At 41.4% G+C, this 25229-nt stretch overlaps 1 protein-coding gene across 5 annotated transcripts in view; it reads right to left on the reverse strand.

The window, feature by feature from the left end:
* enox2 (ecto-NOX disulfide-thiol exchanger 2) overlaps nt 1–25229 on the reverse strand; it is a 154195-nt gene that overhangs the window by 90393 nt on the left and 38573 nt on the right. The window contains exon 1 of one of the 5 annotated variants that reach the window (XM_035649139.2): nt 22686–22803. The exons of the other annotated variants lie outside the window; for them this stretch is intronic. Within the exon in view, the coding sequence (XP_035505032.1) occupies nt 22686–22707 (22 nt within the window). The 5' untranslated portion in view covers nt 22708–22803. Of the gene's footprint in view, nt 1–22685; nt 22804–25229 lie in introns of those variants that run through there. 5 annotated transcript variants of the gene reach the window in all.

Consider the following 25229-nt stretch of genomic DNA (forward strand, 5'->3'; position numbering starts at 1 on the left):
TTCCCCCTGCTCTGCATGTGATATAAGCTCTCCCAATACATTGGCATAGGGAGCTGGAGCACAGTGTGACACATAAAGGGCAAACAGAAAACGCAAAGGGTTACTAATGTGGAAGTAGGGCAATTAATTTTTGTTTTCTGCTCCTGGGTTTGTCAATATCATCAGAGTTCACTTCTGCTGGTTGACATGCACATTGGAGAGCACTTTCCCACCATAATCATGCCACAGCTTTTCATAAACATCAAGGAAGCAAGGAAGAAATTCCCCCTCAGACCCCCTCTGTCATTCCTCCGAGCCCCAGGGAATCCACTGAAGGTTAATTTATTTAAATCTTCCATCCACTCATCTCTATTTCATTAAACTGACTTAAAGAATCTTTGGTTTGCGGTATAATCCGCTTCCTACTGTCGAATACACGTGCCCTTCCTGCAATATAGTGAGTGAACAAGTGTGTGTTAACAAGACAACACAGCGTTGGATAAGGTCATGTTAGCTTATACATGTATGAGCAATGCTTTTTTGAGAGTAATGCATAACGTTAGACTAATAAGTCTATGAGGTGCTCACTGTGGGAGGCAGTAATGGGAAGTAAAAATCTAGGATCCTCACAGGAGAACTGTTCTTTTCTACTGTCCTCAAGGCTCAAGAATGTCTCGGCTCTTACCATCTGTCCCCTCATTAGAAATACAGTGTGGTCAGATCAAGACATCAACAATTAGACTTTGGTACAAAGGCTATTTTGGCTACATGGGAAAATCCTGTATCATATTTACAGCATGGCATGCCTTAAAACTGGCAGTAACGCGCTTGCGATAATGACTTTGGAAAAGCTTACCCCTCCCTTTAAAGAGTTGGTGAGGCTATTTGCAGTCTGTTAGAAAAACATACAGCCTATATCAATGTGTTTGTGTTCCAGAGTTATGGCTAATGAGAGGTTCAATGGCTGCAGTTTACTTCAACAATGGTTACTGAGAAGGCTGCATTTGTCTGAGTACGACCATGAACAGCTGCGAATGGTTACCTCTAAAGCACACTTGGCCTGATAACTGACAATAGTGTATGTCCATTCTTTTCTGACTATCACATCAGGGGACTTCTGAGACTTGAACAAAAATGATTCCAACTGCTGCAGTGTAAAGTGGTGTCTCTTTTGGACTGCACTCTCTGGCTGACCAACTGAAGCTCTGAATCCTGTGACACACAATTCGCAGGCCAAAAAAAAACATGGGTGCTCCTTCAGCAGCTCATCTCTTCTAATTAAAATGGGATTAGGTTGCAGAGGAGACTGAATGTTCTTTTTAAAAGTACACTCACAGAGTACCTTATTAGAAGCGCTGTACTAATACTAGGTGTAGCCTCCCTTTGCTCTCATAACAGCCTCAATTCTATGTCACATGGATTCCACAGGATGTTGGAAACATTGCTTGATTGCATCACATAATTTCTGCAAATTTGTCAGTTGCACATTTATGCTGCCAAAGGTGGAGCCCGACTTCTGCTGTTGCAGCCCAATTATCTCGAGGTTCGACGGGTAGCCCATTCCAAGATACTTTTCTCCCCATCGCAATTGTAGAATAGTTATGGTCATGAAATGGAGTGTCTATCTCCCCTTACCTTTCTGTCAGCTTATCTGACCTCTCTCATCCACAAGGCACTTCTGTTTGCACTATTGTAGCTTTTGGCTTATTCATTATTCTGAGCAAACCCTAGAGACTGTGGATGTGTTCCAAAATTCTTGGTTAGTGTACATCACCATCTTTTGGGACTGTCTGATTGTCCATTTTTTGCCACATGCCCGTCCCATGTCTTCTTAAAATGAGCTTTCCTTTTCTCCCCCTTTTTATTTTCTGCTTGTTCTGAAATCTCAACTGCTCTCTAATTTTCCTACCAATGATTTATCCTTGTCAGGGAATGGACTGAAACAGACGACACAAGAGATTTATGATGAGCAGCAGCCGTCACTGACACGAGCGTTAAAAAGCAGCAAGATGTATCCTGCTCTAGCCTTTTCCAATTTCTGTCTTTCAATACAGATTTTTTGAGGTGTTGCAAGTTACAGGGGGACATCTCAATTACCTAGGCTTACTATTATCTAAGGGAAAAATACTGAGAAAGGAGAGGGACACTGGGGAAAAGAATGCACTAAATGGTCAGTGTTTATTCTGAAATGGAAATTTCTTTCTAAGATGAAGCATTTCCATCCTTAATTTCCTGAATTGTTTTTGATTTCCTTGTTTGTGATTAAACTGAAAACAACACTCTAACTGGGAAAAAGGCCAACAAGGACAAACAAAATCCTAAAAGAACTTAAAAAGCTTAGCCAGCATGTCGTACTAAACCCACTGATATTCAGTCCTCATCTAGACATTAAATGTGACTTAAGCAACAGGCACTTCGCTGTCTAGTTCACCCCAATTCTCTCACTTAGCATTTCCATCATCTGCTTCATTTGTCTACACTTGTGCCTTGGGTGAACTCTAGTCTGAGTATTAACTGGGGTAAGTTGCAAGGGTGAATTAAGTTCTCATTTTAAATTTTGGATTGAATAATTTCATGTGAATAACATACATTTACAATATTTCTTCTTAAGCTGGGAGAATTAGTTATTTTTTGAGTAATTTCCTTCTCATTTAGCCTGAAGAGATTCAGTTGATGCATGTTATAAGTCATGAATAGATTAAATGGTAACAGGTTACAGTTAAAAAATATGGAGGACTGTACCCTGCAGCCAGTGTCAGATGAAAATTTGCATAACTGAGCTAAATCAACTCATAGCCATAGCAAGAAATTAATTTCCCTGACTCTCTGTCCCTGTCACAACTTAAGCTTCCTTTGCAATCCTTGTTGTAGTTTGGTTTTTAAAAGCACACCCACACCTTGTCAGTAGGTGCTTCAGAACATCCCGGAGGCTGTACTTTGTTTCAAGTAAGGTAGATAAGAACCCTTATTCCCTCGTGTGTCAATTAATGGGTGTAAAAAGGGCTTCTTAGTTGTTTGTATTGTTTGCCATGTGAAAGCAGCTTCCTCTCACTTCCCCTCTCTGAAATGAGTATGATTGAATATGTATCCAAATGTATCAGACCCCCTGAGTGACAATACAAGTGAGATCTCTGTGTTCTAGGAGCCACAGCCCATTTTCAAAGGACAATTCTTCGCCTTTGATGCTATTTCGGGATGTAGCTACCGTACAGGTCTGTAGAGAAGAATTACCAGATGGCTAATTGTCATTCTCCATGAGTGCGAGCTCTGAATTGTCGTCCAGGAAGCTGAAGGCCTCACAAGGCAGTGGAATAAAACTCTCAAGTCTACAACATTTGATCATGCCATCAGTTCAATTCTCAGAGTTGAAATCAAAGCAAAGGAAAATAATAAAAATATGTGTTCTGTATAGTTCAGTCCAGATTCACAAGATTCAGTCCAGTTTTTAAAATAACAAAATCTTCTTCATTCTGGGATTTCCCTGTTATCCAATAACAAAACTTTTGACATGGAAGAATCCCCAACCCTCATTCAGTTTAGTTCACTCAAACAAAAATCCAGTCAACCAAGGATTTAGAAAAGAAAAGTCAACTGGCTTTTGTCGACTCACAGCCTCACAGTTACCATGTTGATTAATTATTAAAACAGTTGCCGTGTCTCCAGAGACCATTTGGCATCAGACCCTCAACAGATTCCTGGGAATAATGAGAGGAGATGACATGGTGCAAATTTCTGGGTAGGCTGGCAAACTTCTCCCTTCTCTTTACTCGCCAGCGTCAGATGGCACACTGATTTGTGCCACTCTTCATAACAAAGGGCCGAATGTGCCAAGAGCGCCTAAATCAATTGTCACAGCTCCTATCACCATACAGCCATTTTAGTGGCAACTATTTTAGCCATCCAAGTGTTCAATTAGGGATCATCGAGTGAAATCAAATCACAGTCAGGAGTGTTTGACACCTGCTTTTATACATTACAAAAAACATTGAATTCAAATTTGTCAAAATGTAACTCAATGGCACCTTTTCTTAGGCTTCCCTGACAAGTAAAGGTCATTCTAACTAAATTTTCCTAGTTTGGGAGTAGGCATATGAAATCCCGAGCTGAACTCATGACAATCATAGGGGTCATCATCGCGACCGATAAACTGGTCTTAAAGCGTAAAAGTCTCTTTAATATTTAACTGGGGTTGACCACTCTAGTCAACACTGCCTCAGTCTCAAACACAACACAAAATGTCAAGACACAACAGTTCACAGAACACAATATAATGGCCACCTCAAGTCCTCTAAAATAAATTTCAGAATTGTCCCTTTTTGCCCTCACTTACAAAAGACATGCTAACGTCTGGAGCTGTGAGCGGAGAAAAAAAACAATATTTAGTCATACTTGAAAGTGCTAATGGACCCTGTGGCAGAAAATGTCAACACTCATTCTCTGAAATCCCTTGTTGTTTTGTCACTGGAGAATGGGAGTGAAGGTGTTTGTGGCAAAGAGGGTTTTAGCATGCCAGAAGTAATTATTCAGTGAAGCAAGAGAAAATTCTTCCTGTAATGACCAGGGAAACAAGTCAGGGGGAATCTATTGCTAAAGCTACCACACTGAAATTTAAGGCATAAATAAAATGAACAGCTGATCTGGGACACAAGAGCACGAGGCAACATCTTTGTTTTACTTCAGGGAGGCTGGGAGCAGTTGGGGTCACATCGGCTTGCACTCAGTCAAGTAAAGGCCCACTTAGGAACACAAGGATTTATTTGATTTATTCAAATGCCTTGGGTTTCCACTGATGCATGCTAAGCTAAGCTCTGATTCAGTTAGAGAGACACACATAGTGACAAAGGGTAAAGTGAGTCATGTTTTTAATGTCACCCCTGATACAAACTTCAGTAGCAAAGTAAGCCATTGTAGAAAGAACAGTCATTAACAAAAAACTGAACCAAAATGGAAACTGCACACTGATGTGAACTTGAAATGCGCTTGGGGAGATGCTAAAATGTGCTTATATATTCAACATGTGCTCCATTGTTAAAACATTGAGTATCAAAAGTTTTAACTTTTAAGCAAAGGTGAATATTAGTGATTGACTAACATGAAATTAATATAGCTTGACAAGCAGAGGGATCCAGGCCAGCAACATAAACACTGAGATTGTAAGCACAATATAGTTATTTTGTGGACCTCAAAATGTGCCAAGTTTAAGGCAAATTGGGTTAAATCTGCCCAAGTTATTGATGTGAAAGACAGACAACGCCAATCAAACACACCCATCTGCTACCACATAGCACGAGTGTTGTCATGGAATATTTACTACATTTCTAATATTGTAAAATAAGAGACTTTTAAAGCTCCTTAGCAGCAGCATTAGTGCCAACAATGTTTCCAAGCACTCCAATCAGAAAACAAAGGTATCCCTGATCAGCACTTAATACCAGAGTGGGCAAACTATCTGCATTGTGGTTATTTTTTTTCAGTGCCTCAGTCACCTGTAGAGTTCAATAGTGGTGGAGCGGTAATATGCATGTATCACGCTAGCTAGTTGGAGAGAATAACACCGAATGGGAGAAAGCATTCAAAATATTTCAACATAACTATTCATTAGAAGGTATTTTAGTAGGTATATTTTAATCATGTTGCTGTTTAAAGACCTTTATCTTGTATACATCAAGCAACATTTTTAAATATTTAGTGGTTCAGACTTTTCAAATATGAGGATATAATGCTGTTCTCTGTTGTATGATTGTAAATTGCATAAATGTGTGTTTTGGAGTTTTGGCTACACAAAACAAGCAATTTGAAAGGTACCATCTACTGTAGAATTGTGGCAGGGATGTTTTATTATCTTCTGAAATGTTATAAAGTAAATAACATTCATTAATCAAAAGGGGGGGGGGGATGTTGCAGCCATGGCATATACCTAGAAAATGTATGTACAGAGAGTCGACTGTTTAAACTGCAAATACTGTATTTTACTGATAACATCAGGTACAAAAAAGTACAAACTGTGTCATAACAGGCTGCTGCTCTTCCCCTCTAGTCACTGATATTTGATCACAGCTTTGTCTAATCTGTCCTCTTGCTGGCCATCTCCCTTGCCAACAAACACCAGAACGGAACACATTTTCTGACTCAGGTGACTTTCTGTAGAAGCCAAACCTCCCTTTTTGAAATATAAATCTGAAAGTGGACATTCTAAAAACTGGCTGTACAAAAAATAGAGCTATCGGAATGTTTTAACTACTTCTGCTTCCATGCAGTTTGTCAAAGCCCAGAGAAATGCAAGCACTACAAAACAAGCAAATCCTATATTTCTTGCAATTCATGTCAAACTTTATTGGATCAAAAAAAAGAAGAAGAATTACAAACTGAACAGCTAATATAACCCCAAGACAGAGCGTCAGCTTAGGGGGGAAAAGCTGATACTTTATTTGCTCATTACCAAGAGGACAGGCTTCTCACAGTACAGTCAGTAACAATGAGTCAGCAGGTATGGGCGAATGCGTAAATGTACAAAAATAAAAGTTGGGATCGCTACTCATCTTTCTGGCCCACATTGGATAGAAGAATAAATATTTCCTCAGCTAAACCTACATTTCTCCTTTAATTTTGACCTATAGTGCAGGAGCTGCATGGCACAAATGTTGCATCGACAGTCTTCAGTGTTCAGTTATACATACCCAGCTGTTTGTGCAATCCATGCTATTTCTCAGGGGTTAAGCTTTGATGATTTGACAAAACAATAATAATGCAATAATACCATCTGCAATATTCCTCTATGCAGTGACTGAGATTTCGCAAGGGCTTTTACATAAATAGGACAGGAAATGACCTTTGCAGGCAGTAAATGGCCTGGTCACAGAAGCGATCAGGACATAGGCAATTAGCCAGTACATATATCACACTTATCAGCCTATAGAAGAGGCAACCAAGCCCAGCAGAAGCTATTCCACCATCATAATGAATTAAGAGTCCGACTTCCATTTGAAGCATATTTCCATTAAGAGATCTAATGCACTGAATGAATGCTACGATCAGACGAAGATTTCTAGAAGCTGATGCAAGGTCAACAGTGCAGCACTTCCTTGATTTGATTTTATGTTGTATCCAGGCTATAACTGGTCCTGAGCACAGTTGTTTTGAGTTTTGTTTGATTTTGATTGAATTTAGGGAAGAATATTCTCAGTGAGCAGGGAAAAAAACCCAAAGGGGATGTTGAAGAAAATTTGTTTTTTATTCATAGCGGTTGCTGAAGAACTATGGCACGGTAAGAGCAGATTGATTTAAGTGAGGTTGTAGACTTCATTTCCCCACAAGCACATGGACGGATGTCATCAGCATTTCGGCCCATGTCTTAAAGATGTGATGTGTTTCTCTAACTGTAGATATTTGTCAGAATCATTTCTTCCCTATGCTAAAAGCATTATCACAGACACAGGCGAGTAAGGATATATTTTCAACTGCAGTGAGTCAGTGATTTCAGTCTCCTCCCCGATCAATTCCAATCTCCCTTTCAATCAATAGAGCACTTGTCTAAGAAAAGTTCAAACCCTGCCTACTTTCGCACCTCTGCCTACCTACTAAGCTGCTGCAGGAAGTGGGTGTGATATATTCAAATTCTCCAGTCACTAAGCATGGTTCCTATAAAGGAAGTTGACCAAAGTAGTTTGTTAATTCATTAGTATTTCATATTATACACACACACACACACACACAAACACGCGTGCGCATGCATGTGACAAAAATAATTCACTGATGCAATAGTGATTTGTGGGAGAGTTAGACAAATACGCAAAGACATTTTCATCACATAGACTAGCCTTGGTGAAACTCCAACAAAGTCAGACCTTTCAATGCCTTGAAACCCTCTGGTAACCACCCTGCCCCAGAGCAGCCGATGAACAGCTTGTGAACCACAACTGAACCCTAACCCTGTCTGTACTACAAAACCCAGTTCCATGCAGTTGGTCTGAACACCTCAGAGGACCATACCAGGATAATTAATGAAGGATACCAAATGTCATGATGAGGCTTCATGTCTGTAATGTGGATGGAGAATGATTAGGAAAGTGAGATCTATCATCTCTGCAAGATCGTGTGTTCATTGTGTTTTTAGAAAGGAAGAGAAAGCTGCTCCATTATTATTTGCGACCTATGATGAATGTAAATTGAATCTGATGATTTAAAAACACTGACAAAACTGCTGACTCTTGTGATTCATTTAAGACTGACACCAAACCCAATTAAAAGAAATAATAAAAGATTTCCATCTGACATACGGTTGAAATATGTTTCAAAGGACTTCAATGGGAAGAGGACGCCCTCTAAACTTTAACAAGCTGTTAATTCTTGGCTGCGTTATTCTGGACTGGCTCCAGAGGAGTTATGATTGTCAATGCAAATAAACGTGAATTATGGAATTTTATTGCACCATCACCCTTTGTGTCGTTTTATGAATGTTATAAACTATGGCCTCTGTTTGCCATTGTACCGAGGCTGTGTGAGAAGCAGCTCCTTCAATGCCTGCTGGGAGAGGGAAATATAGATATTATTTGAACTGATTCAAATGGAAATTATAAACCTATTCTGTTCCTTTATGAAATAGAAGTGCCGCTTTCCTTCTTATGCTCATGTTAAGATTAAGTCCATCTATAATGTAAATGGAAATAACTTATATTCTCAAGACTCATATCCCCTCACCAAAAAAAAAAGAGCATGGGTTGAACATACAAGGAGGAGTGTTATTATACAGTTTGTCATATTCTCATATCTTTGCATATCAAAATATCGGGATTCAGGCTGCAAACTGGTTTAAACTTTTTTACAGGTTTTGTTCTTTCTCAATGAGGATTCAACATAATTAAAACACATTTTTGGCTTTAAAGTTCAAACCTGGAAACCTTGGAAACAGCAGTTGAAAAAACAGTTTCACCTTGAGGTCCATCTCGTAACTCTTCAAGAGCTTTCAACACACAATCCTCATTAGCAGATGGGACTGCCAGTGGTTTTGAAATTGTAGAAGTTTGTATCGATTTTTTTGAAGTAAATTAGAATAAGAATTTGGGGAAATGGAACAACTGAAAAATAGAAATTTACTTTGAAAATGTTTGTATTTAACACCCGCTCTTATGTTAATATAAATTCATTTCACAAATTAGCAGATGACATGCAGAACAGAGTTTGCCTCAGAGTCTTCAGTCTGCTGATCGCATCACATCAAGCCAACTACAAATGCTGCCCATTCCAAATGCTTGAAACTAGTGTCGAATGTCTCAGCCCATTTATCAGACTAGTACAGCAATAGCGCAGTAAGGTAACAATAAAACACACTTAACCAGGACAGATTCTCTTTGAGATCTCCAACCCCTTAAGAGTCCCCTGTTTAGAAATGTTCAGAAGCCAATAACGGTTTTGGAGCCAGCTCTCTTGTCGGTTGCTAATGTTTCTCTACATGCAATCAATCCTTCTGTCATAACCTCTACTGCAAAAAGGACCTGATGGGCGACACCAGCTGCAAGCGACATGTACAAAGCTTGGTGTGCAAAGATAATTCAACACAACGCAAAACAACTAGTGTACCATGGGACTATCTCTCATCCCCACATTGCTCTGTTTACCTTAGAGCAAGTCCTGGGGATTAAGTTCTCCATCGAATCCACATTCATGAGAGTTTGTGTGGCATGTCACTCAGAGAGAAACTCACTTCACCAGACAACACTCAATGTCCTCCACACCTTGTTCTCACACAATGAATCCCTTATTCCAAAATGAATTTGCAGTTAGAAAGGCATTTTTCTCTTGAGCGCTGTGGAAGAAGTGCTTCCATCTCGCCTATTCTCTCGGTCGTGGTGTTAGCTAATGAGGGTCTGGTCAGGAGGCGGACGCTGACAGCTCTGCTCTTCAAAAGCCTTTGTTAGAATATTGCTCCAGGCGGGGATTTGAGCAGCTAGCTGCCCACCGGAGCACCTCTACCATGGGTACAGCTCTCATTTCCCTATGGCTGTTTACCTGCAGCTCCAACTATTGTAGATGACAAGCCACGTTCTGTGTGACACTTGTCAAAAACAGAAAAATAAATGCATATCAAATGTGTTCGTATCTACGGAGCTCGCCATAGTCATATCGTCCTACTGTCCCCCTGTTAAATTGCCAACAGCTAATACAATTGAACAGTGTGTGTGTGTGCGTGTGTATTGGGGGGGTGTACCTTATGTGCCGAGTAATCTCTCATGAGGGTTAGAAACAACTGTTAATTTCTTGCAGTGCTCTCTCTCTGTCTCTGAATTAGGGTCAAACTATTATTTAAAACATCGAAAATGTGCCCAGTTGTTTAAGGGAAAGATTAAAATTTTCTTCCTAAATTTTAATCTGTTTTAACGCTTTATATAGTCAATAGGAACAAGTAAGAGAAGCAATATTTCAGGGTTTTTTTCATATATTTGCTGACAATTATGGACAAGTGTAATGAATATCCATATCATTTAACCAAAACAATAACATATACTTTTTTAAATAACAATATTTATTCTAGGAATACAATATTCTTGCCAAAACCGTGATGATGACTTGAATTCAAAGTGGGATTTTAATGACTTAACTTTCACGAATTTTATAATCCGTTTAACATGTGACTAAAACAAACAATGATTATAAGGTCAGAATATTAGGATGTGGGATGAATCCTAGCAGAGAACATTCACGTCTGCTCCAGAACGATGTCTTCTGCCATTAGATGCCTGGGCAGATGCCAAATCTCAGCATCTTTGACCACCGCAGTGATGACACCCTGGCCAAGCTCTGCATAAGCAAACAAGCTGTAGGTTGAGTAAACAAGATGAATCTCTTCCATTAACAGAAAGGCTGTGGGCTCTCCTGCCATTCCACCATTAATTATCTGGTCTTAAGGGAAGATTAGGGGGGGGGCTACGCCAAGAGCCAAGCTCCACTGACTGGGCTTTCCCCATTTATTTACCAAAACAGCACAAACAAATGAAGCTCATAGATTATGCAACAGGATAGCTCCCAAGGCTATGTTCTAACTGAGCCTGCCTCCACTCCCCTGTTCTCTCTTTTTCTCTACCGTCTCTCCTCATGCCCTCCATCCATCCATCACTCATCAGAGAACACACATTGGGGACTAAAGTCGCACCATTATTAATGGCTAACGTGATGAGATGAGAAACTGGAAAGAAAGAGTGTGACAAGAACAAGGTGTTAATGTGATAATGTCATCTCACTTATATCACTTGATACACGAAAAGCCTGTATGGTGTTACATTCGTTCGCTTATGGACCCATAACTAACTGGAATTGGGCAATGTCAAGTTTTTGTAGTGCAGAAGTGCTGTCATTATATTAAATAGTCCAATAAAGACTGAGATGAAGAGACTTGTGGATCCAAGTTATAGACTGGCTCTCCTGAACAATATTTAGCTGCTCCACTGTCCCAGAATCAAACTGAGAGGTCGATCTGGATTAAATAGGTTGCTTTAACATATGAAAGCCCAAAAAATGTTGCCATTTTTCCTAATCAGTCCTTTTTTATTCAGGCTAATTGTCCAGGTCAACCTTCGGAAAATATTATTAAACCATGATAAGCATATTTTCAGTAATACTTTCTTTTATTTGCGCTCTAACACTATCTTTTGTTCTTAGGAACAGTAGGGTGCATTAAAAGCAGGAGTTTTTTTTAAATACCTTAAGGCCGATATTAAATGTGCAAAACAATATGGCTATGATTTCAGGACACATATGGAAATTATCAGGTTTAATCTTTGGGAGGGTCTGAATATAGAAATATGTACTTCTTTAATTACCTCTTTTTTCCATCATCAATAGTCCATCCAGGATCTGACATCTGCCGGTGACACCCAACTGTAACTGATTCAAGTTCATTCGATGTTTACCTTAACAAAACAGTCAAATGCTGAACCAAAATGCTGGCCACCAGGAGGGAAATTTATCTTTCAAGCTGTCAGCCAATTTTCTCTGTCCAGGCCGTTCGGGCGTTCACCCAGACAAATGCTATCGATTTATTGGCATGACATACTGGACATTTTAAGACACAATATATCAGTGTGCTTCAATTTAAACTCACTCATATACTGCACAAACCTACTAAATAATCCTCATGTACACAAGCAGACTGACAGAAGAAAATGCAGTGTAAATAAGGACTCATTTCCATTTTAGGTATTTATAACTCAAACACTAGACTATAAATCATCTTAGCCTGGGGATGTTACTTGACCAGACTTCTATGCTTGAGCCAATGCAAATCAAACTATGGAAAATGCGTCATTTTAAAGGAAGGATGGCCAAGAAAAACAGATATCATTCCACCGCAGCCCGGGGTACCCCTCCACTTCTGATACCTCAGAGAACAGTTAACCTAAAACCCAATATCCCGGAGGTTCTATTACTCCAAGAAAATGCGATAGGACCCTTGCTTTGCCTGTTGGTGGTGCTGAGCAGAGTTGCACTGAGCCGGTGTGTTACCCCTGCAACCTGGTCCAATTTTCTCTCAGCACAGCTTCAGTCCAGAGACCACACTAACAAGCTAAAGCTCAACGCTCGTCAGAAAGGAGAGACATTTGGACTCTCACTAGAGGCCTGAAAAATGCAGGCTGTCGGTGCAGCCCTCGACTTGGGCACAATAATTAATCTTTATATCGATCTACCTCCCTTACTTCTGTTGGGACAAGACAGCATGACTGAGAACCCACAGTATGAATTCAGCTCCTGTAGAGGATTCTCCTCAGCTTGTCCTCCCCGCCGAGCCTCACAGGAGCACATACTTTATCATCAACCTCCCCGTGACTCAGGGGGATTTTTATTTGTCCATAAGGGAGAAAACATATAAAAAGGAGAGAGTTTGATATGTATAAAATAAGTCCTTTAGGAGGCACATGTTCCACATAAAGTACAGAAAGAGAACATAGTTGAAGTACACAAGGTCGAGTTGGTGAAAAGGACAATCAGAGAAAAGAAAAAAACATTCCACATATTTCAGACAATTTCACCTTAGAACTATTACATTTGACAAGACCTTGTTTGGAACGGAGGTTTCATCATCCACTCTTTATTGGTGCATTTTCTTTCTACAAGTTTCTCTGAGGTAAAAAGAGAGTTGAGATGCTCCTCTTGCGCCAGATTTTTTCGTAACGATCAAGCCCTCTCTCTGAAAAACTGCCCACCAGTCTCTGAAATATGACCCATAAAGCCCAGTGTCCCTATAAACCCGGAGCCATGGCTGATTTGTGAATCCAATTACCTCCCTGTCTGTAATGGCTGTGTTCAGTGTTATGATGGTAAGTCAGCTGTTGTCAGCATATGTCCTTAAGGCCACAGCCTCCACAAGAAATGACATTTAGTATTGAGGGCAGATAATCTAAATAACCCATCTTGATCTATAGCAGCTCAAGAAGGAGGATGGGTTGGGGGGAGCCAAAAACAAAAGTTTAGCTTGCTGGCACAAACGAGAGTGAAAGGTCAAAGAGGATTTAAAGATGTATAGACCTATGCTGGTTTAGAAGATTTGCTGGCAGAGGGTGTTGAAAAAGAAGACAAGGCAAGGAGCTACAGGCTTTGATTTCCAGCCACTGATCTTGGGCACGTTGCTCATTTGTATTTTGAGAAGCTGTGATGCAACTCTACCACCAGACAGTTTCCTTTAAACTGTGAAACTGTATATTCCGGCAAATACAGTAAATAACGAGAAACTGCAGAAAAGAAATATCCAATTTATTATAATGTTTATTATTCCAACTATAAAAATACTACAAACCATTGTTTGTGATATTATAAGCCAATTAAATAGTTGTCTAAATCATACAGGGATAGTCAAATTAAAGCAGAGCCTATTGCACATCCACTAAATTAATTTACTATTTTGTGACGCACCGTTTTCCAACATTTGCTAAAACACTTATCATGTGAACCATGCAAACCCCAAGAACAGCCAAACAGGTGCAGTGGCATTTCACTTGGCTCTCGCCATCATTTGCCTCACTGTTTCCTCTAAGTGCCTGTTTCACATTATCCCCAGAAAAGTTCACTGACTCTTGCCTGAGGAGTAACAGCGTAATTTGAGCCTAAGCTACAACTACTAGTGGTGCTTTCTTAAGAAGGGTTAATGAAGAGCAAGAATGTTGTAGTATTTTTTTAGAAAACAAAACTAATGATGTTCTGGAAATGATCAGATTCAGGCACCCAGACAAGAGTAGTTATCCACATTGAAAAAGAAGCTTATTTTGTAGAAAAAGTACCTGCACAAAAGTTGCCAGTGATCATGGCTAAGACCCAAAAACTAGTCACTTATGGAAAGTAGTAATACACAGGATAGAATAAATTGAATTTACAATGTCATGAAGGTTTATACACCAAGAACAATGCATATAGACTGTTGTGGAGCGAAAGATGTGAGGAATTTATGTGATTTCAGTGACATACATACCCGAAACTACCAAAACAATTAGTCAAGAGGACTTGGATTTATGTTGTCTACTTGGATGTCCTCATTTCAACTTGCCACGATCATGTCACTGGGAGAGCAAAGTTCACCCGAACGCTGACTTCAACAGGCATTCCAGTGGTCCAAAATAGACAGAGCTATAATTTAAAGAATCCAGCTGAAAACTACACCCTGTTCCCTGGTCAAAATGTTACACTGCTGTTGTATCATCCTCCAATAAATGCTGACCACGCCCCCAGACCTCAGGAGAAGAAAAAAAACTAGAGATCTAAACATTGGCTGGTCAGATGTGCTGGGCGCAGAAAAAGCCTTGCATTTATCCAGCACCGGAGGTCTGACTCTAACCAGGCTCAGTGCAGTAAACATGCAAGTACAGGGCTTCCTTTGAGCTCAAACACCAAACCTCTCAGGGCAGTTCCAATGACATTTCAGATGGGTTTATTTTCTCCAGAGCTATGAAAGGTTCTGCACAGTGGGGATCTGTGAGTGTGACTTTGTTGGTACGAAATGGGGAGAAACACCCCAAACGAAATTCACCACAGAAAAAATGTATCCTGCAAACGGAACATTCCTGGGTTAACCCAAGTCTTCCAACTTCATTAACACAGAGGGCTAACTTATCATGTAGATATGGTTCTGAATATGCACTTTCTTTCATTTCATTCTTCCACTGAGAGGCAAAATGTACCCATAAGACAGACTGCAAACAGAGGACCTCTGCTACTCTATTAATAATGCATTGTTGGTTACATTATGTCCATTCTTTCTGCTACCATTTTGTTTTCATGCCCCCTCCCTTTAGCCATTCCTTCTTCCTAAAGTAAGAGCCCTATAAATCTGGGCTTTCAGTCTCTATTATAGTAGAGTGATGGCTGCTTTCCAGACAAGCAATCTCTGTGGATACCCCTGTTCTCCGGTCCAAACCACTGAACCATGGTCTCAGCTTTCTCCATTCTCTCTATGGGGGAAATGTTCAACATATCAATGTTTGGAAGAACAGATTTAAGCTGAGAGGGTCAACTTCTGCACAGCCATATATGCATAGGACAGCAGCAAGAATCTAATAAATGTCCCGGAACTTCCTGCAATAAATCCAGTTCCTCACAAATAAATGCACAGCATATGCAACAGCAAATTCTTATGATATTTTAAAGATACACAATGCAACTCCTACATAAAAGTTTGATTTAGTGGCTCAATTTATCATCCAGTGCTAAGGCAGAAAATGTATTGTAATATAATCTCAGGAGAAGCGGTGGACACAGGAGACTTCAGAAAGCAGTTGTGTCCTACATCGCTCTGGTGATCTATCACGCCACATGTTGTGCTACTATTAATTGCTTGTCTTTTTTCCTGCTGGTAAGGAAAACAACGACGCCACTGTAAAAACAAGAACTCAGGTTCGCGCTTTGTCACATTGCCAGGTAGGTGTAATATTTCTGTGACTGTTACACCCAGGGAGTTGTCGTGTTCTTCCTCGCGGCGCACTGAAGTGGGACAGTCCAGTGTGTGTCTGCACATTACAGTGACAGCTGTGGATTCTCTCATTACTAAAACACTAGCATTAACAAGTCCTGCAGTTTGTGGGGATGTTGCTCTTAACTTTTGAGTTGCAAAGGTCTGACAGTCAAATATGACTGTCCAGGCTGACATGATGTCTGCAAAGATTCTCCGTCATCCGTGTCACAGGATATCAATAAGGCAAAAGCGACTGGAGTTGTTTTCTAGGGGCATTTATTTGACAGATGGCAGTCTGGAGAGACACAGGAAGGGAGAGAGAAGGTTCCCCTGCTGGCAATTGCACTGTGCAAGTTATTATGTTTCTCTACCATTCGGCTACCAGATGCTAGGGTTGGCTATGGCTTGCTGCCTTTCAATGCTTATCAATTTAAAAAAGAGGTCAAATGTTTAGATAACAAAATGTGTTTAGGTTACAAAAATACTGTGTCAGTGCTCATGCCAAGGTGAGGAACGCATCGTGGTACATTGTGTTTAGGAACCAATAAGCAAATTTGGATTTTGGAGTTTGGGTTCAAGACCCTATCAGAGGTTCCAGATAATAATATTTTCTCTCTCATGCAGGAGTTTCATTCTTTTACTTTTTTACTTAACCCACGTAGATGAGTAGCAAAACATTTTAGAGATCAAGCAGCAAGAAAACTAGTAAAGTTCACAGTTCAACAAATTATACTTAAGCCGAGTTCAACTAAATCAAACAAAACAGGCCTTCCTCCTGGGAGTTATGTATAAGCAGCATACACTGAATATAAAAATGGACATAGTCACCGGGTCCAGAAAATGAAGCCAATGCGGAAGTGCCTGAAGCCTGTATTCTCTGGAATTACCAGAAGGGGGCGACTCCCTGGTTGCAGGAAGAAGTCAGTTTCTATAGAAGTCTATGAGAAAGTGACCTGACTTCTCACTTGATTTATAACACCAGTAAATATTTTACTGTATACACTGGAGCGTGGATACAGCGTGACTGGCAGGTGGTCCGTCAGCCAGAACCACCCCCAATCCTACTTCTAGTTGCAAAAACAACACGGCGCTGGTCAAAATGTGAAACTCAAGGCTTCAAAACGGCAGTTCACATACCAACAGGTGACGTAACGGTGAGGTTACTACTTTATAAGCAGTCCACCAAGAGACTGACAGAGAACAGAGTCAAAAGATAATCCATAAGCAATCTAAGATCAAGCTTTACTTCATGAATCAAAGGAAAATTATCAAATAAACCGGCTTTTTTCTCTGGAGCTCTGACGCTATGGTGCATTCATGTTGGAGACTGAATAAGCAGTAACTTGTGGTCGCAGAATTTTATTCATTTTAATGCTGATCATTTTGTGGTAACATCTCTTTGTTACACATGGTAAATACTGAGTGTCAGATGTAGAATACATGCATCCAGAGTTTGTTTAAGCCAACCCCAACACACACAGGACTACAGCTTCCCCAGAACGTTGAGAGAAAATGTAGAAGACTGGAGTTTCCATTATATGTTTTTGAGAGTACATATGAAAGTGCTTAAAAGTTCTACAGCAACTCCCCGGTGAACGCCATAATCCAGCGTCTTCATACTGCTTCTCTATTCTGCTCTGCTCAAAGGGACTGTCAGCAGGGTTTAACACTGCAGCGCCGCAGCCACAATCCAGTCTCGTATACAGCAAATGCAGAATAAGGCTGATGGTTCACTTCATCTTTCATGTAGCTACTGAACTTGCAGGCTGCAGAGTCCTTAGCTCCAATTTCAAGGTTCCCTGCGTGGTTGCTTATCATGAAAGTGATTAGAAATGAAGAGCTCTGTCAGTGATATGGTTGCAGCGCCCGAGTCGGTTGCCTTCAGGCTGCCAAGCTCTCTTAGCTACTCAACACCAGAGGGCTGGCTGATCCTCTGCCGCTGCCAACACTGCTGATCCTCACAGGGATCCCCCACACAAGCCATTATACTTTTCCTTCAACCTGAGCACGCTTGAGCTTTTCTTCATTGCTGCAGCTGTAATTCAAAAGCTGAGCAATTAGCCTGCTACAGATATTTGGGATGAACAAGTTAGAACAATAACAGTCTTATGGTGTGTTCCCATCAAACGCAAAGTGAAATTCCGTGTCGCGTTACTCACTCGAGTTTGGCCGAAGGATCATTTGTGCTTATTCGCGTGAACACATTTGCCCGATCTTCCTTCCACTTTTTCTGACAAAGCTAGACTGTTGAATGCCAATAGGAAACTCACACAAAGTGGTTGTGCTAACTGGGGCTAAAGCTAGTGTCCAACTTCCATGCTCACGACAAATTTGCGTGTACTCGCGTCTTTGCATTGACTTTGTATGTAATCGCAATGTGCGCTAAATTCTTGTCACGTTTGGTGTGAACACGGCATTAAAGATCAGCCCAACAGAAGGTGGGTCCTCTCCCCACGAAGGGAGAGGACTCAACTTGAGCAGCCAAGTATGTCATTAAAAGCGATGTGCAGAGAAGCATCTATGCCATTTAGTATTTCTAATGAATGGCTATTTTTTCGTGATGAAGGATAATGGATAAAACTGTGACTTTGACAGTGCTGTCCGCATATGGATTGCTGAACACTTTATACTTCTTCTTTTACATGGATTTTAACCTTCCAAATCAACTTCACCAGCATTTTATAAAACTCATTTTTCTAAATGAGGGTCGCTGCGGTACTGTAAGTTACGGTTACATAACTTTCCCACTGGCCCCATCCCCTTATTTAAAATTTCCAAACAGATAAATGCTCTTTGTTTTATTTATTATTTGTCAGTAACAGCTACATTCATCAAAAGAGCTAGGGAGCTTTGTCCCGGGGTGAGAGGAGATTCAACAGACAAGACCACGGTGAATGATGTGGTGTCAAAGTCAAAAGCCAAAGTACCTATTTAGCAATATTCTGGACTTCCCTTTTGGCAAAAAAAATGCCAAAAGGGAACCCGATGACATGAGGCAATGAGGCAATCTGCACACTGCTGTCTGATGAAGGTGGCAGCATCTGGAGGCAACACTTCTAATCTAACAAGACAGAGACAGTGTGCACAGACTGTGCCCCGGTAGTTTGTCGCGCAATCATCACCATGTCCTCTCACAGCTGGAGAAGGAGACGGGAGCTGCAGAAGCCTCGGCGGAGCTTATTAGATAATGGTCTATAGTTTGAGGAAAAGACAGTAAAAGGTTAATGAAACTTAATAAATATACATGTAACCAGTGGTGGTGAACAGAAAACTTCCGGGCAGGAGATAGTGAGGGTTTATGACTACTTCCTGAGCCAAATGAAATGTCTTCATTCAGCGGAGTAGGATTTAAAACATTCAGTGCTTTGCGCAGTCACGGCTCTGGAGCTGTGTGTGTGGGGGGGGGGACGACATGTTGTACTGGGAAGCACTGACATTTCAACAAAGAAAATGCATCAGTTCGGTGCACTTTGACATGAGTGGATAAAAGGTTTAAATGTGGAAAGTTGCGTTTGTTATAGTGATGTAAAACACGTCCACAGGGACTCAATAGGCCACCAAAGTCATGAGATTCCACAAGCAGCAACTCTAAACTTAAGAAAGACATGCACTGGAATGCAGAGAGCCAACTATGAAATATTAATAACATTAGCAGATTAGATTTAGGAATCTACACAGAAAATGGAATATGTTTCCTCTTGTCATCAGAATAAGTGGACGTAGGGTTATCTTTTAAGATTCAATCTAAGGTTGTCTTTGTAGCATGGGCCATTAAATGACGGCATATCTGTGACCATAAGTTTATTCTCTCGACCCATTCTGAAAGCAAGAGGTGACTTGAACAAAGGGGGAGACATACTTGCACCACAATCTGTTTTAGCCTATATCCAGTTCATATAATTACTTGGGTTATAAATTCTCCCCAACAGGGGGCGACGTGAAGCCTCCCCGTTTCTGATTTGCGTTTAACTTAATGTAGATGCCCGTATGATCAGGAATGCCCAGTCTAGCTTGGCTGCCAGAGCCTTACACCGAGGCATTTGCACTTATGAATTTATGCGCAAAACAAGCAAAAAAGGTTCCCGGATTTTTGTCAGCTCAGCTATGAGGAGTCGGGCGAAAACAACCGCGCAGGGTTTTGGGGGAGGGGGGCAGGCTGAGTCAGTGAACAGCTGTGGGAGTCAAAAGCGTGGATGAAACTGAAGTCAAGTGCTTTTTCATTTACCAAGGTGAAGTGCTTGCGATTGTCATGAAAGACAAATAAAATAGCTGATCTGCCTTCAGTTAGCAAATGCTTTTTCCCCCTGAATAACTTTATTCAAAATAACCACTGCTTGTAAGTGGGCATGTATAACTCTCAACCTTGACTATGATGCTCGATTCCAAATTAAGAGACTGTGCCGTGATAATTTTCCAGCAGATACTGTATAAATGAATAAAAAAAATGCAATATGGAATTAGTCTCTTTCGAAATAGGCACAACATTTTGGATTTCTTTTTGTTTTTTTAGGGCAGCAATTTATGGGACAAACTGTGAGGATCCTGTATGAAGGTACATTTGAAATGACCACAAAAGCAGGGCAGTTTCAAGTTTAATGGACATCCCACTGCCAATACCGAGGGTCTGTCTCACAAATACATTACAGCTCAGTGATGCTCTCATTCAGGTATAGCTGCTTTCACTGAGTCTAACAGTTGCAGGTCATCTGTGACTCATATCTTCCCATTGTTTTCTTTGTGTGTGTGCCTTTTTTCAGTTGACAGTTTTTTCTTCTTGACAGCTACTGAAATGAAAATCCCACTTAGCAACCACAAATTGTCATGCAGCCACCAATTAAAATTAGAGATTGTCCAAAGCTGTCAACTCCCCAGGTAATGTACAGTGGTCCGCTCTGTGTTCTGCAGCCCTGGCAACCTCAGCCAAAGAGAGTTGAAATATTCAAGCCCCATCTCAAGCACTCTATGTACAACCTTTGAATCTCTCCTCTCTGACTGATCTAAGCAAAGTGCGCCCCCCCCCCCCCCCCCCCCCCTCTCTCTCTCTCTCTCTCTTGCACCATTAAATGCAATCTAAAGATGCTCTACTGATTGATCAGAGAGGACTAGCCCAGCGGAGGTGAATGGCTGTCACGAGGCCTGATGGACCTTTTCTCTCCCAGAGGTCCTAGGGAAGCAGTCAGCCCCCATTTGATTTGGTACAAAGCACGTTGGTGCCGCTGGACAAAAAGAAAACAGAGGAGAAGGGGAACTGATCCGTTTCTGTCTGGGCAAGATAAACGATAGCAGAGCAGAGAAACAAAAATCTTGCAATCAGGGAAGGACAAGAAACACATTTTCATCCACTGGACAAAAGCACTATATATATTATACTTTTTTTCCACCCTCCAAGTCATACAACCAATTTGGTCCTAAACTACTTGTTTCAACAGACTGCTCGCTATATTAACGATCATGAATCAAGCAGTGTGAAGTTATTTGAAACACTGCACAGAAAAAACAATAAGCTCAACAATAGGCTTCATTACGCAATTAAACCTTCGGAAGACTGAAAAGTCGGTTTCTGAATGTGAAAAAGCATATGAAGACAATATTGTGTTACATTGGGGGATAGCAAATCTAACATACGAGGTGGGAGGTACAGGAAAAGTTTAGTCTTTATAGTCAGTATGCTCACGATGATGATGACAAACAGCAAATTAATGCCATGAGACTAATCTTTGACAAGTCATTGCTTTTATGGGCTAAAGGAAAGCAGCAATCAGGCAGCAAAAGCACAGACACAACAACAACAATGACAAATAAAAGGCTGTGGGACATGTGAATTTACCGGGACTATAAACACAGGAAGCCAGAGAACGGTGCCAGAATACAGCAGAGTAAGCAGGTTAACGTGAGAGTTCAAACAGCATCCTCTCTTAATGAGATCCTGCGAGACCGGAGACAATGTCCCATTTTAGAGAATAAAATCTGCACTGAACATCACAGAGGAACAGAAACCTAATAACTTTTATAGGCATCGTATGAAAAGCGAACAGCTCGCGAGCCCCCTGCATCATATAGGCCCACATCAATGTGACTTGCCGAGATCCATTAATGTAGCAAGAAAAATTATAGAAACCAGAGTGAATGTAGAAAAAAATGAACCAGCATATCTCAATAGCAGCGATCCGGCGTCAGCGTGGATTTAAAATCTATTCTGAAAACTTCATCCAGGAGCAGCTGCAGCAGGCGTGTCCCAGTCGAGGTGAATGGCTCCTATATCTATTGCACTGATAAGCAAGTGTAGAAATTATTCTTGCATCTTTTTTTTTATCATTATCATCAGCCTCATCAGCATCTAAAGCTCACACCGTTACACATCAACTGCTGAGACACACGGAGGAGGAGGAGGAGGAGGAAGAAGAAAAACACACACACCATCCCTGCCTCACTGGAGAGAGGCAGCACCGCTCTCCTCCTGCGGTCTCAACAGCTGGTACACGCCCGACAACCACTGACTGGGAGACGGCGAGGAAACAATCTTGGTGCTCCTTCTCACAACTTGAACCAAACAAGGTGAAAAAGATGAGGGATAAAAATGTGGCCACATACAAATACAGTGACACACACACACATATATATATATATATATGTATATATGTATGTGTGTGACCTATATATATATAACCCGCAGCAATATATAATATATAATAAGTACACATACACATGATGAATAAACATACAATACCATCTCTGCTGTCAGCGCAACCGACAGTGTGGGGAAACTTGAAGCATGTACCTGTGTACTGCAGGAGAAACATTGTCCACACGAGGCGAAGTGCGATTCCCGTCGGTCCCCTGCTGTATGAAGCATGAACAGTAACGAAAGCACCAACCTCCCCCCCCCCACCCCCCCCGCCCACCCCCCCCAAAAAAAGCAGAAATAAAAAGGGATTCCTTGTCCGGGAGACGCGGGGCTCGTCCCTCGGTCGGTCCACTCCGCTCGGCAGACTGGACTGCAATGAGAGCAGCCAGTCAGAGCAGCCAGTCAGAGCGGGACTGAGTCCGCCCACACGACGTCGCCGCCGCCGCTTCGCCGACCGAAGCGAACGTCGCTTCGCCCACGCGAGGCGAACTTCGCTTCGCCCACGCGAGGCGAACTTCGCTTCGCCCACGCGAGGCGAACTTCGCTCGACTTCGCCTCGCTCGCGTTCCCAGCGTCAGTCCCGTCTGAGGGGAGGGGGGCTGAGCCCCGGCGACGGGGGGCTGTCAAGAAGCGGGGAGGGGAATGGAATGAATGTCGTCCTCGCGGAGAAACAGGCAGACGCCGCCAGGACATATAACCTCTACCACGGCAAAGCGGCTCCAGGCGAACAAGGAGGGAATCAGCCGCGGCGCTGCTCCGCTCCGCTGCGGAGCTCAGCTGATTCCACACAAACAGGAATTTACACACAGGTTTCTTGAGTTGGCTTTCAAAAGACAAAATCAAATTTCACGACATCTTCTATTTTTTTTTGGAGGTGCAGTCGAATGAAAAGCGAGAGAGTTGGTGCAAAACTTTTGACAGCTGTGCTGCTAAGCAGGTGTCGTTCTGTGACTCGCCAGTTGGAGGAGGAGAAGCATAGATTCCTCGGTTCAGTGCCAGGCTTAGCACGCAGACTGCACGAGAGACATTCTCGTCATCCTGGAGGCTCGAGATGGACTCTGTGATCTCAAATAAATAACGTTTTTGAAACGTGATTTAAGTATTTATTTAATAGAAATCAGTGGGATTCCTCCCATTTAGTTGCAGACATAGTGAGTGATCGGTATATATTAAGTCCCTGTGAAGCCTAATTTGATTATATCGACATATGCATTCAGCCAGGTTTCCACGTGGGCTCACGGTGTTTCCTCAGAGCCAGATGTTTCTGATGTTTTTATTCCTTTTCTTAAAAGGTTATACATATAGATTTCAAACATTAATTTAACAGCCAACGGACAGCTTTCTATGTGACGATATAGTGGAGTTATGACGCTCCTGAGCAGAGAATAATCACAATCCCTCTGTGTGTGTTGTAATCCGAGCTTCTCTGTTCTTTGTTTTGGTAGCTGCATGGCTTTGCTGTGAGTGCATAGGGGAGGTTGGGCCTCCCCGCGTTTTCTGGATATAGCGCGATGGCAGAGCCCAGTGCAACATCAAGTGGCAGTGAATATGGTGTACAAGAATATATTTTTCTATTTTTTTTTTTAGTTTTCAAAAAGAACAACAACAGCAAAACAAGCAGATCAGATCCACAAATAGCCATGGGAAGTTACAGGGATTAGTCTATAGCTGCTGTCAGACATGCAACGAAGTGGAGACACTTTCCTGAACTCCTCTGGAGGGGCTACACATGAGAAGGCAAATGTCCACAAATGATGCTCCAGCCTTATCTGGAACTTTTTCCTGCCGTTCGGAAAGTGTCTAACTCGGAAAATCTCCTATTGGTCATATGTGAACTGCAAAATGTCGGGACACAATTTTGCCTACATTTTCATGTCTGAAAAAAGTGTATGTTGCAGTCAAGTCAGTTCCAAGAATTCAGCTTCAGGAGATTCCTCTTACAATAATCGGGGGGGGAAAAACAACAGGTCCAACATAATACAGGACTGCCGGGCTTTGTAGACCTGATCTGCGTGGGTATGGTGAAAGTAAGAATTTGATATAACCTATATAACCTGGCTAGCTACAGTAGTAATAGTTCTTCTCGTCCCAAAATAAAAAGACATCAGATCCATTTGTCATATATCTTTTTTCCATTTCACATCGTAAATCACCCTAATGCAATTTACGACAAAGCCATAGACAATAGGTTAGCGCACCTATTTCTGTTTTACATTTGAGACAGGAGAGAAAGTCAGGGATTAAAAGAATCCCCGCGATTATGGGCTATGTGTGGTCTATTTATAATTCTAAACTGGACCGCTTTTGTACAAGTACAGATGGATATCTTTTTGGCATAACTCACAAATATCCTCCCATGTTTGAACATCAAAAGTCACTGACAACTCCTTCTCTGTGCAGCTTTAATCCTCAGTTTATCAGCAGGAGACATGCAATGTGTTACATCATGGAGCAAACTGAGAGACAACTTCCCTGGGTGTTGAAACAGCAAATATCTCAGTTCAATCTAGAAGGGTCGTACTCCTAGATACAGTATATAAAGTGTTATTTGTCAAACACCAAAATAATGAAATAAATTATTTGAAAATATGTCTGACTTTGTTATACCAGTGCCAGAAGCCCAGAGCCAACATTCCAGCCAAAACTTCAGGATTGTTCATTATTGGGGTAAAGTTAATTTGAGCCTCAAATCCAGAT

The sequence above is a fragment of the Scophthalmus maximus genome, chromosome 9 (assembly GCF_022379125.1).
Source record: "Scophthalmus maximus strain ysfricsl-2021 chromosome 9, ASM2237912v1, whole genome shotgun sequence".
NCBI lineage: Eukaryota > Metazoa > Chordata > Actinopteri > Pleuronectiformes > Scophthalmidae > Scophthalmus > Scophthalmus maximus.